The sequence below is a fragment of the Dipteris shenzhenensis genome, chromosome 11 (assembly GCF_047967505.1).
Source record: "Dipteris shenzhenensis isolate YYH24624 ecotype China chromosome 11, Dip_SZ_1.0, whole genome shotgun sequence".
NCBI classification, from domain to species: Eukaryota; Viridiplantae; Streptophyta; class Polypodiopsida; order Gleicheniales; family Dipteridaceae; genus Dipteris; species Dipteris shenzhenensis.
Window position 1 is genome coordinate 55918208 of NC_141606.1, and position 11783 is coordinate 55929990.

Genomic DNA, 11783 nt, shown 5'->3' on the forward strand with positions numbered 1-11783 from the left:
CGGATATTATGGGAGTGTAAAATGCCTTTGAAACAAAGACTTTTTCTTTGGAGATGCATGACCGGCACATTGTCAGTGGGAATCACACTTGCCAAACGTCACATTGCACCATCCACATGTTTACGATGTCAAGCTCCTTCAGAGACTGTCCCTCATTTGCTTTGGCACTGCCCGTGTTCTAGGAACCTCCTCGGGAGAATTTCAGATCATCTTTGGCTCCGTTTCCCGAGTCACAGATTTGGGAAACATTTTTGGTTATTTGGCAGATTTATGAGGTCTTTGTCTCAATACTCACTATTTCTCTCATGGGTGAGATATTGGGCTCTTTGGACAATCTGGAGTGAGCATAATTTGGCATACTTGGGTCGGCAGATTCACAAGTCATATGAATCTATCCGAGCCTCATTGCGGCAATCCTTATATGATGCCAGCCATGAGGGTGATATACATGCTTCTTGCATAGAGCTTTTCTTTTTATGTTTCTGATCTTGTGTAAGCTCCTCAACTATCCATATTTTGGTACCCTTAAGCTTGTAAGATTGTCGGGAGAGCTTCATCCGCAGATCTTTAAAAGTGTGTGTTTGTGTGTGTGTCATCCGTGGCACACAATTGTCATCCATGTCACTCGATCTAGATTAGCTTAATCAAATCTTGGCATTTTACTATTCAATAGTAATCAAAGGTGGGCAATTAAAGATATGAAGAAATGCATATAAAATGTTAGTGAAATCCAAGTAATAGGTGGGAATATTTATGGGTTTTCCAACCAAATCCAAGGGAATTCCCAAGGTCAAAAAGTCCATATACAACCTCAGTATATTTAACATACATTGGCCAAAAAATAAATACTTATATCTCAAAAAATAAAGGAAATAATCGAGACAAGGGTTAGAAAATTTATTTTACATTGGCCAAAGTAATAGCCCAAGAAGCAACCTTAAAACATAAAGGAGATTGCCCTTGGAAGCAACCTCAAACCATAGGGGGGATTGCCCAAGAACATGTCAAGTGTAGTACAGTGTAAAAAATTACCAAGTGTAAAATTTCTCAAGGGGGATCCTCCTCCATTTTCCTGCTTGAGTAATCCTGAAACGGTATAGTTCCCTTTACCATAATAGACAAGTTTGTCTAATAGAAGGTTTTGAAGTAGTCTCCTTATGGAAAGCGGTTCCCTTGACCAGTAAGTCCAAGCTTCCAAAGACAAATATATATATATATATATGGTCATGACACGGAGTTGGAATTCTAAAATATGTTTCTTATAACATAAGCTACTAGTCTCCCTAACCATGTAGAGATAATATATACTATATATTAGTGGAAAGGTATGTCTTCTACGTGATTAAGTGGTTGTGGCCCCTTGGGAAGAATATATATAATACATATTGTCACATATCAATAAGGATAGTAGATCTAACTTGCTATTGGTTTGGGCATATTTTGGATCGATGCACAGGTCAGAGGCATTTGCCTTTTTCCAAACAAGGACTACATTACTTATAGTATTGGAATTTACCCAAGTCCAATGAAGTTCTTAAATAACGTCAAAAAATCCAGCAAATTATAGTTATAAAATTATTTTACTACCTCGAGTTATCACTCCCTCTTCTTGGACCAGCCTTAGGAAATTCCAATGTATAATTAGTCCCAAAATGAAATCAGAGGGAACACTCATTAGAACTGTAAAGGAAATCCCAATAAATATAATATTTAAACGGCCAAGTAGCCCAATACAATAAAGCTGTCATAACAGTACTGTCCCTTTATAAACCTTAATAGAGCGAGACAATAATAAGAGTTATTGAAAGGATCATAGAGTACAACATGGAAGCATATGGAATATATACGCGAATTTCATAAAGCAATTCCATCTTCTAGGTTAAAAATCAGCTTATAGGAAAGCAACCAAATCATTGAAGCCATGAAACACAATTGGCGGTGCCAGGGATTCTGATCTTTGAAAGGTTATTCAAGATTGTCCCAGGCCAAGGTAATTAGGTAGAGAAGGTGGATATCTAAGGTCATTGCGCACTCAAGTAGAGAGCTCATCTAGAGAGCTAAAATCCTTGCGCACTCAGGTAGAGAGCTCTGAGTCACAGGAGAGCATCTAGTTACAGTATGGTCTACAGTATGCTCCCAAGATAGTAGGACGTAATACGAGTGGAACAGACAGTAGAATTCTCTAATTCCCACACGTCCCTGCGATTTCACATACACAACGTGAATTATAAAAGATGTACTGGTGCTACGCATGGTGGTGGACTGAACCACGTAAGTAATGGAAGGTCCAATGCGCCTTCATGGAGATTGTGGAATCCATTTTATCTTCGCAATATATCAACTGCCGATCATGGGAGCACAGCTCAACAAATCGAGCTCAAATGTATTTTTAATCTAAATGAAGGAAATATACAGTAACTGTTTACGTATCAATCGAATTCATTTTGAGCCTATAGATGATCGAAGGTCCAGATGCCTTCTCTGAGTAACGTAGAGCGGATGAATGTGAGTTCCTCGAGGACCTATTAGCTGTTTACTTTTCATAGGAAGTGTTTAGGGTGCAGAGCCTCTGGGCTTACAACCACACAAGCTCTCTGGAGCTTAATAAACTTGAATATTGGACGCGGAATAGCAGGGTGGGTGCGACTACACAGGTTATGGACTGCCCACATCTTAAATAAAGGAAGCTCGCCATCAAAGGAAGCTTGACTTTTGTTACGCAGTAGATCTCGAGGTAGATGGGCGTACGCGTGATTCCGACCACAGTTCTAGGCTGGTCGACCTCTCTCTCAGAGGATCCGCAAGCCATGCACCCAACACCCTTAAGCCTAGACAAGCATCTAACAAGACAAGCATCTAATAAGGCAACCGTGATGGTCGCCAAGCTACCCAGGCCAAGAACATCAAAGAGAAGGCGTGTCTTGCTAATCCATTGTTCCAAACGAACCCATAATATACTTACACACACACAGACAGATGCGAGGCAGCGAGTAGAGTGGGCAGTATGGACCTCAGGCAATACTCCAGAGGTCTTGAGCCTGTCGATCAAATGAAGAAGAGAAGGTCTAATGCAATTGCGTCGACGTCATGGCAGTGGTAGTGTAGAGCTTTGCATCCAAGTAGAGTAGAAAACAGGGTGCACCTGGGTTAGAGCTTCGCATGACCTTCCAGCAGAAGCTCTCTCCATATGTTCTTGAAGGAGCCCGGTCCATACGTCTCTGCATCAATGCTAAGGGAACAAGGTTTCCGCTCACGTCCCAAGGGGTCCCTCGATTTGAGGGAAAGCATCCAGACTTGTACAATAAGACTCAGTTCTCAAAGTTGGAGGCGAAGGGAAGATGTACTTCTTACTGCAGTTAATTCTCCATATGGGCACGTTAGGAAATTTCAAATTCCTATCCTTTGCCATCAATTAATTATCCAAATTCCTATCACATCCCGAGGTTCTTAGTGCCTTTGGGTTATACTGTCCATCTCCCCAAATCCATCAATCATTTAAGGGGGTAAGATTGAATCAATTTCAAGGGTGTATCATATATTCCATGGGGAGTGTCAATGGAACTCTTAAATCCATGCCCATCCTTACAACTGAGAATATCATTTCTACCATACTCCATAATCCATAAAGGACATACAATGTCCATCTCCCACCATAATCCAACATAATCATTAAAAGCCTCCATCCCTATTGAGACTAGGGGGACAGCTCATGACCATTAAAGGTTTCAACCATTCCAACATGCTACTATCATCATAACCGTATTGCAGCTTAAAGGGCCTAATCCAAAAAATACCAATTTGAGTTGTATCAAAAAATCCATAGGTCCGACACATAGGGGGGTTCAATTAGAGCCCATACCTCCTCCAAGCTATGGGGGTCTACCAATTATAGGCACATCTAAAGGTTTACCATGGTCTCCAAGGGCACGGATGTGTGTGTGTGTGTGGCCCATGTGACTACTATTAGCCCATTAGATGGACTCAGTGGTCTTTGCACACCCTATGATCACAAGGGTCCCCAAGGGGAGGAGTGTGTGTGTGTGTGTTATTTATTCATAGATATTGTACTCCATTCCCCTATCTTTGCTCCTATATATTGTACTCCATTCCCCTATCTTTGCTCCTACTTTTGGCCATCCCTACCCTTGTCCCTCATCCCATGTTTTCATGGGGGAACCAATACATACTAGGGGTCACCCTTGTTGGATGTACAAATTCCAATTGGCTTGTGTTATCCATCTGGTGCTTCTGCAGCTTGACCTAGTAACAATGGACTTTAACCTCAATCAGAGTCATGTCCAACTCCCAGTCGAAGCCAAGTCTGCCAGGACTTCATGGCCCTGTCAACTACTCATTAAGAAGTTAAAGTTGCACCGAAGGTAACTGCATGTCAAACATTTTGAATGTCTCCTTGCTTAAATGCCCACTAGCATCCCACATCATGGACCGTTGGCAGGAAGATGAATTAAAGTGCATTATGCCGCTAACACTTTGGTGACCACAATTGTACTAAGCCTCGTAAGGTTCTTACATCTGCACGATATGAATGCTACTGCTATTGTGAGTTGCGTTGGTTTGTCGACTCGATCAACTCTATCAATTATGCAGAGGCCTGTAGCAACAACCTCTCAGACGAGGAACCTTTAAATGGTTCCTTGAATGTTTTCCCGTGTTTTGCTAAAAGAGGCGCGGATGGGATCCCACAGCCACTATTGTATCCCCCCAATCATTTCATGGCTTTGTGCCTATGCTCATTTTCTTGCAAACCCTTGCCCTACGATCCTAGGGCCACAATTCTAATGATGCTAATGCCCATATCATGCTATTTAAGAGGGCTTGGCAGGCAAACAACACAATGCATTCAGGAGCTGAAGATCGCCATGTTTCTCCCTACACTCAAAAGCGAGGCAATCTCTTAGGTTTCCCAATATTGTTAAGGCCACTTTAGGACCTTTGTGGCCCTCCAAGAGGCCTTTATCAACTAGTACCATGACGAAAAGACCACGATGCATGTCCTTGGTAGGCTGGGTCACATGGACCAAAAGGACATGTCATTGGATGAATATGTGGCCAAAGTCCACCATTCAAAATAAGCTATCCCATGCTAATTGCCTACCCACTGAAGTTTTAAACTCTTGCTTTGTTCATGGTCGTAATAAGAAACTAAGACAAGCTGTGGCTTCTGCTAATATTGTGTAGTTGACATTCGAGAACATTGTTATGGGCGCATACTAAGCGGAACAAAGGTTAGTCCATTGGTCACAACACTTCAGTATGAGTATGGTAGCTCTAGATTGAGCACCCGCCAGTTTATGGAGTTTTAGTGCAGTGAGCTGGAGGCCTACGAGTCGAAGGAAAGTCCCACATGCCTAGTTCCATCATGGTCCTAGTATCTTCTCCGCTCTCTAAGCTTCAATCTGATATGGAGAGTCTAGGCCCGTCAAGGTCCTGGTATCTTCTCTACTCTCAAAGTTTCAATTTGATATGGAGAGTCCACACTTGAGGTGGAACCGAATAAATAAGGTGGGAAAGAGTTCTCCATGAGATGCTTGGTGGGTGTAAGTGCCTCACAAAGCCGGCTCTCAAAATAAATCAAAATACTTTGGCACTAAGAAATCTAGGCAAAAGATTCAAAAGAGTCTTTAGCTTTTGCATATTAGGCTAGAAATTTGAAAGACGACACCAAAAGGGATCATGGATCAAAATGGGCAGCAAACGAAGCCTGATACAATGGCTCTAGAAAGGGTTGTGGTCAACACTCTTTTTTTAAAGGATGGCACTGTAGCCTCTCAGATTCTCTGACTTATTGTGTGGTGCACAAAATGCTAGAACAAATGGGCATGGCCTAGAAGAGTGTGGACTCAATCGCCCTTGGTATGCTATCTGTTGCGAGACCACAACCCACACAACCAATGCATGTTGCTACAATGTGCACAGGGTACCTTTATGTGTGGCCACTGCCATTTAGACCCTGGTTGTTGCTCCAACCCTAGCCACAAAGCCTACACAATCTCCCCCGATTGCCCTCGACCAATGGACTTCCAATGTCATTCCTCTCGTGACCAAATTGTATGCTACTACTACTGTTGTGCAGTCAGTCACCATAAGAAGAAATGCAAATTTTTAAAAGCCATCAAGTCGAGAAGGATCGAATGGACATGCAAATAGCCACGACACCTCTCTTGCTGCACCTTAGGCTAATACCACGCATATTGAGGCTCTTATTGAGCCAAAACATCGAATTTCTAATAATGCTACAGTCATCAATGTCGTGACAAGGGCGATGAATATTCCGCCAAGTCCTACATTGCCAGAAGGGCATCCCACCCAGAAAGCAAAGGAGCCATATGACTGGCAGGTCCAAGAAAAATTTTACACCATGGGTCAAAGAATTCAAGCCCCTTGTTGGTTCGCTTCCAGCTCTCACAACAAATGATGAAAAGTCATTGCTCACAATGAATTATGAAGAGTCACTGCTTGACAATCACAAGTCCTCCCCCAAAGTGGATTGAGTGAGCCGCAACCTATGGCGGTAAACCCTAGTGTGGGTGAAAGTCCTCCCCCAGGGTGGATTGAGTGAGCTGCAACCTATGGTGGTAAACCCTAGTGTGGGTGACAGATCGACTTCTTACCTCAATTTCGATATTTGTGATGCATTGAAGGACCTTAACATCAACATGTTGGTAGAAAAACTATTGAATCTTGTGCCTTCCTTCCACCAATAACTATGCAAACAACTTCTCGCTCCACGGGAGCTGACTACACCAATCCAAAATGATGATACCCTAGATAGGGAAGTTCCCATAGTTTGTGACAAAGGCTCTATGTGTACTACACATTTGTGCCACCCAGTTTACTTGCACCTAGACGTACCTGAGGGGCTAGTATATGATGAAAACACACCAGTAATCATGGCGAGTCTGTGGAACCAAGCAATCCCGAGCATTCTGCTTGATGCTAGCCCTGGTGTCAATATAATGTCCGACTCCATGTGCTCGTGGCTAGGATTCTAGGTGTCAACCCCGTTCGCGAGGTGAATCTGACACCAACGACACATAGGGTCGTCTCCACAGTGTATCCAACATCATAGTTGAAAGCCTCACGTTCTTGATAGCCATAGTTGTGCTCCAAATGGAGGATATCCATGGAGCCAAGCCCATGCTCTTGGGCAAGCCTTGGCTCCCAACAATTACATGTCAAGCAAAACTAGAACTCCAACCGTAGCATCATCCAAAAGGGGGCAAACAAGGTCAAGTTATCCATCGCAATGAAGCGATCATCTAACATGCACCTTTGGCCACAGGTGGCAAAAGTTGTTAACATGATTGATAGCATGGATGATGATAAGTATCTAAGAAACCACCCCACCCTAGGCCCCCTATTTTGAAGTGGATGTGGTGGCCTTATTATACAAGTACGAGCTCCCTTAGGAAACGCCACTACCGAGCAAGGATGTAGAAGACAAGGCTAATTATAGTGTTCATTATGATGTCAACATGGATGCCAGCGTAGGCATCAAGAGGGCATCGGTGAGCAGATTCAATTGGAGAAGGCTTTTGGGCATGAACTCCATCATCCCAAATGCATCAAGGAAGACGACCTCACTGACTTGAACCTCAACACCGACTCCAACCCCAAGATTGTCCAAGTCTTACCTTGGCATTTTAGTTCGACCTACATAATCTTCTAAGCCCTTTCATTGATGCTTTTTTGTGGAACTACATCGACATGAAGGGGATCAATCCGCAATTTTGTTAGCACAAAGTAGTCCTTAAAAGAGGATGTGAAGCCAATTCAAGATAGCGATACACAAAACTATGCCAAGATGAAGGTCAAGTAGGAAAGTGACAAGTTTTATCTAGTAAGTGCAATTTAAGAGGGGGTGTTAAGAATGTAAATTGCATCACTCATGTGCACATGGAATATGGGATCAATTTAAGAGGGGGTGTTAAGAATGTAAATTGCATCACTCATGTGCACATGGAATATGGGATCTTTTCCCCTTATCCTCTTTAGATTCACTCCACTAGATGCACGAGTGTGGAACTAGCATATACATTGTACAACATCTTGTGGACCAGGTGTCTTGTTATTACTCATCTCTCTCTCTCTCTCTCTCTCTCTCTCTCTCCATTTCTTTAACAAGACCCTCACTCATCAATCCGCTCCTGATAATAACTGCTTTAACTCTAATCAAGTACATGCATAAGCACTCAAAACTAATATACATACACTTGTTCACATAAAGTTGAAATACATCAGCACTCTTATTGTGAAAAAGGACACAAGTAGAGCGAGAGGACACCCCACCAAGAAGCGTCTTGTCCCCACAACCGCACAAAATCATACCACCAACTATGCTCTCTTGAACCTTCTTTATTACATGCTAACACATGCAACCAATTATGGCATAATACATTTACTTCAAAACCTAGCTACATTTGCTTTTTCATAGGATGTAATAATTTAAGAACCTATATTTCTTCAATGTCAATGACACTACCCCAAACCTCATGCACTAGAATGGGGAAAATGGTAAACACTTCCAATAGATTGAATAGGTGGAAGACTCCACATGAGAAGATATGATAATGCACACCCTTATTCAAGCCCTCACTATTGAAATGAGCATTATTACCTTTGTTGCCTCATATGAGTGCCACACCCAGGCCAGCGCTTTAAAAACTACAAATTGTGGTGCACAAATTCTTCCGAGTCTTAAGCTCTCGAATCACGGAACTTCAAAGCACAAGAAAAGGAGGATTTTGGATCAATTTTCAGTACTCAGATGAAGCTATCAAGATACTCATCTATAGTCGTGTACTTCACCTCTGGATACAACTCTAAAGCTTCAACGGTTTGAGGTCCATTTTTAAAATAGTACTGTGCTTTCTTTATTAGGACAATGTGCCTCAGGGCCATGCCAATGTTCTTTGGGTATGGTACATCTGAAACAAGAAAACAAGCCGAAGGAGATGCAAATCAGATGTCCCCTCAAGACTAGAGGGTCAAACCGGTCTCCCTCATCGAACCAAGAAAACAAAGGCACCCAAATAACAACAGGTACATACTCAACAAGCACGTAAACAAAGGCCCTGAGGCAGACACTAAGCAGACGCTCTGCGGCTAACCGATTTATATTTAGATAAAATCACACATATTCATGACGCCTACTGTGCATCGTCAGATTCATTAAGCAGCACGATCTTATTTACTTGTGCATATGTAAGAAGCGGTTCTTAAGTAGCGCTAGTAACAAAGTTGAACGTTAATTTTTGAGTCTTGCATACCTTCCATTTGCTTGAGCATTTCCTCCTCTGTCATGAACACCTTTGCCAAAGATTTCCCTATTTTGCTCTCCCACAGGGCAATCATCTCGTTCTGGGACAGAGCATTCTTTGATGGCCTCAAATGAACGAACTTATTCAAGGTCCTAGGATCGTCGACTGCCTTGATTGTGTATGTAGCAATATCCTCCTCCGTCACGTAAATAGCTGCCAAGAAAGCACAACCGGATAGGTGAGCACTGAGAAGGGAACGACGACTTGGAGGTTGTCGTGTCACAGAGGATCTGACAAATTTGAACAGACCTTTAGTGTTCCCATCGCCATATATGACAACCTTGTCTCTAGGAATTAGCGATTCACAGTCCCCTCGACCAAGGTTCGCAAGAAACCAACCGGCAAACCAATTGGTTATCATGTAGGTGAACGGGATCCCTTCCTCCTCCAAAGCTTGGCGAATCTTCAATTTAGGTCCAAAAGCAGACCTCACAGGCTGCGTGAGCTCTACTTCGACCAAACCCACCAAATCAGATCCATAGTCAGAAGGCACGAACCTCTACACATGCGCCCAGCGTTCAAAGAAATTATAAAAATACAATGTTCCGTACCCAATTCGGATCAGAAAGAACATCCCCAAATGAATAATGATCGGTTGCTATACCGTAATAGTACCGACTTCTTTGATGGCTGAGACGATCTTAAGCTGGTCCAAGAGTTGCGGCCCACTGACGGCCGAAATCACCACATCCACTTGCCTCACTGCTGCGACAATGCTTTCGTAGTCGTCCAACGAGCCCTGTGTGAAAATTTACGATGCGATCAACAAAACGTACTCCGTCGTACCGCATCCACAAGTTTGCGACTGATCTACTGATCTAGAGCTACAATTAGAGCTTCCACAAGTTTGCGACTGATGTTTTACCGTTCAACTGCGCAAAACTCACATATAGAATCGAGATCCCTGAAGCTTTGAAGGATTCGATGAGCTGTGCTTTGGCAGGAGATGCAAGTGAGGAAGGTCTGAGCAAGACGAAGGTGGGATGGGCGTGAGCTACGCTGGCTCTGGCGATGTAAGCTCCGATGTAGCCCGTTGCTCCGATGATGAGAATTCTGGACGCCCCCATTGAGTCTTAGAGAGAGCCAGTACCGGTTTAGTTCACGCGACCAAATACCAAATACGCATCGATGCCCGCTTAGCAGGCTGTAGATATTTGCAGTAGGAGAGGCACGAATAGTGGGTACGAGCAGCCGTAGGGAATCCGCGTCGGCAGCCGATTCCCGAGAGGAAAACCGGGCACACCCGCGACTAGCCAGAGGCTGGGAGCCGGTTGCCGATTTCCGGCCGTCAGTGGAGGGGGAAGGTGGTGCCAGTGGGACACGTGTCTTCGTTTGAGTGGTCAAAATGGTGGCGCGATTTGGGACTCCGTAGGGCAGTTCAGACTGCCGGGTGATGACCGGTTGTCCTCGATGTTTGTTGGAATTGTCCCGTTACAGTGTCTGCCCAAAATTATGACAATTAATGTTTTTGGATCCGACGGTCCAAATCTCTGCTATGCCAACCCCCGTCGTTGACAATACAATAGACTGTGGAGACGGCAGGTACATGCCACAGGGTAGTACGTAGGGTCACTAGGAGAAGGTGTTGCACGAAGTATTGATAGCAGGTAGGTAGGGGGTATAGGGGCAGAGGAAGCTTGAGAGGATTGTGAGGGGGTACATAATGGGAGAGGGGTTTAAATAGATCCGTGACGGAGTAGTCGGGTAGAGGGATAGTCGCGATTCGAGAATTTTGGGAAGGTGGAAAAAGTACAAGGGATTTAGGGAGGCACACAGAAATCTGGAACTCCAGGAGTTAAAGAGCAGTGGGGGGTGCAATTTTTTAGAAAACATGTAGTTTAAGGGGAGTGTAGGGTAGTTGAATTTTAATAAGGGTGAGGTTAGGAAAAAGTCTTTAAATAGATTTAACAAGATGAATTTTATTGATGTGGCTTTCCAAGAGAGAGAGAAAAAGAAGAGAGAGAGAGAAGAAGGAGAAGAGAGAGAGAGAGAGAGAGAGAGAGAGAGAGAGGGGGGGGGGGGAGAAAAAGGTGAATCTTGTCCAATGTGAGAGATGGAGAGAAATGCAAGAGGAGAGAGAGGCAATGTTCAATGAATGCACGTTCTAATTTTAACAAAAAAGTGGAAGAGGAAAGAGAGATGAATGCACTTTCAAAAAAGCAAACCCAAATTTGAAAGAGATGCTCTAAAGTCAACACACCAACCAATCAAAGAATTTGAAAGAAAAACACATCTGAAAAATGCTAGAAATTATTTTTGGTTTTGAAAGTTGTTGAACCTTCACTAAGGCTACCTAACGGCAGCAGGCCAAAAAACATAAGAAAAATAAGACATTTAGAATAAGAGCAATAAGTCAAAGATTTCATGATTCCTATCATGAGAGCCAAAAAACTCTCCATAGATCATGGAAACTCTTGAGAATTGATGTAGCTCAAAGAACAT

General features: G+C 43.3%; 1 protein-coding gene across 1 annotated transcript; it reads right to left on the bottom strand.

Moving 5' to 3' along the window:
• Window positions 1-8619: 8619 nt before the first annotated feature.
• LOC147897211 (phenylcoumaran benzylic ether reductase IRL1-like) lies at window positions 8620-10513 on the bottom strand. Its single transcript, XM_087381814.1, has 5 exons — window positions 10229-10513; window positions 9946-10080; window positions 9591-9840; window positions 9291-9494; window positions 8620-8948 (listed from the first exon to the last, which is right to left on the bottom strand). Exons 1-5 carry the CDS (start codon window positions 10406-10408, stop codon window positions 8785-8787), a joined length of 933 nt encoding a protein of 310 aa, XP_087237940.1. The 5' UTR covers window positions 10409-10513; the 3' UTR covers window positions 8620-8784.
• Window positions 10514-11783: the final 1270 nt, after the last annotated feature.

Bases quoted from the DNA above. Each gene is read 5' to 3' on its own strand.
- LOC147897211 (XM_087381814.1), bottom strand. From the start codon at position 10,408: ATGGGGGCGTCCAGAATTCTCATCATCGGAGCAACGGGCTACATCGGA. The intron at 10,081-10,228 runs GTGAGTTTTGCG...ATTTTCACACAG, and splicing joins CAGGGATCTCGATTCTATAT to GGCTCGTTGGACGACTACGA. The intron at 8,949-9,290 runs GTATGCAAGACT...TTCTTGTTTCAG, and splicing joins AATGCTCAAGCAAATGGAAG to ATGTACCATACCCAAAGAAC.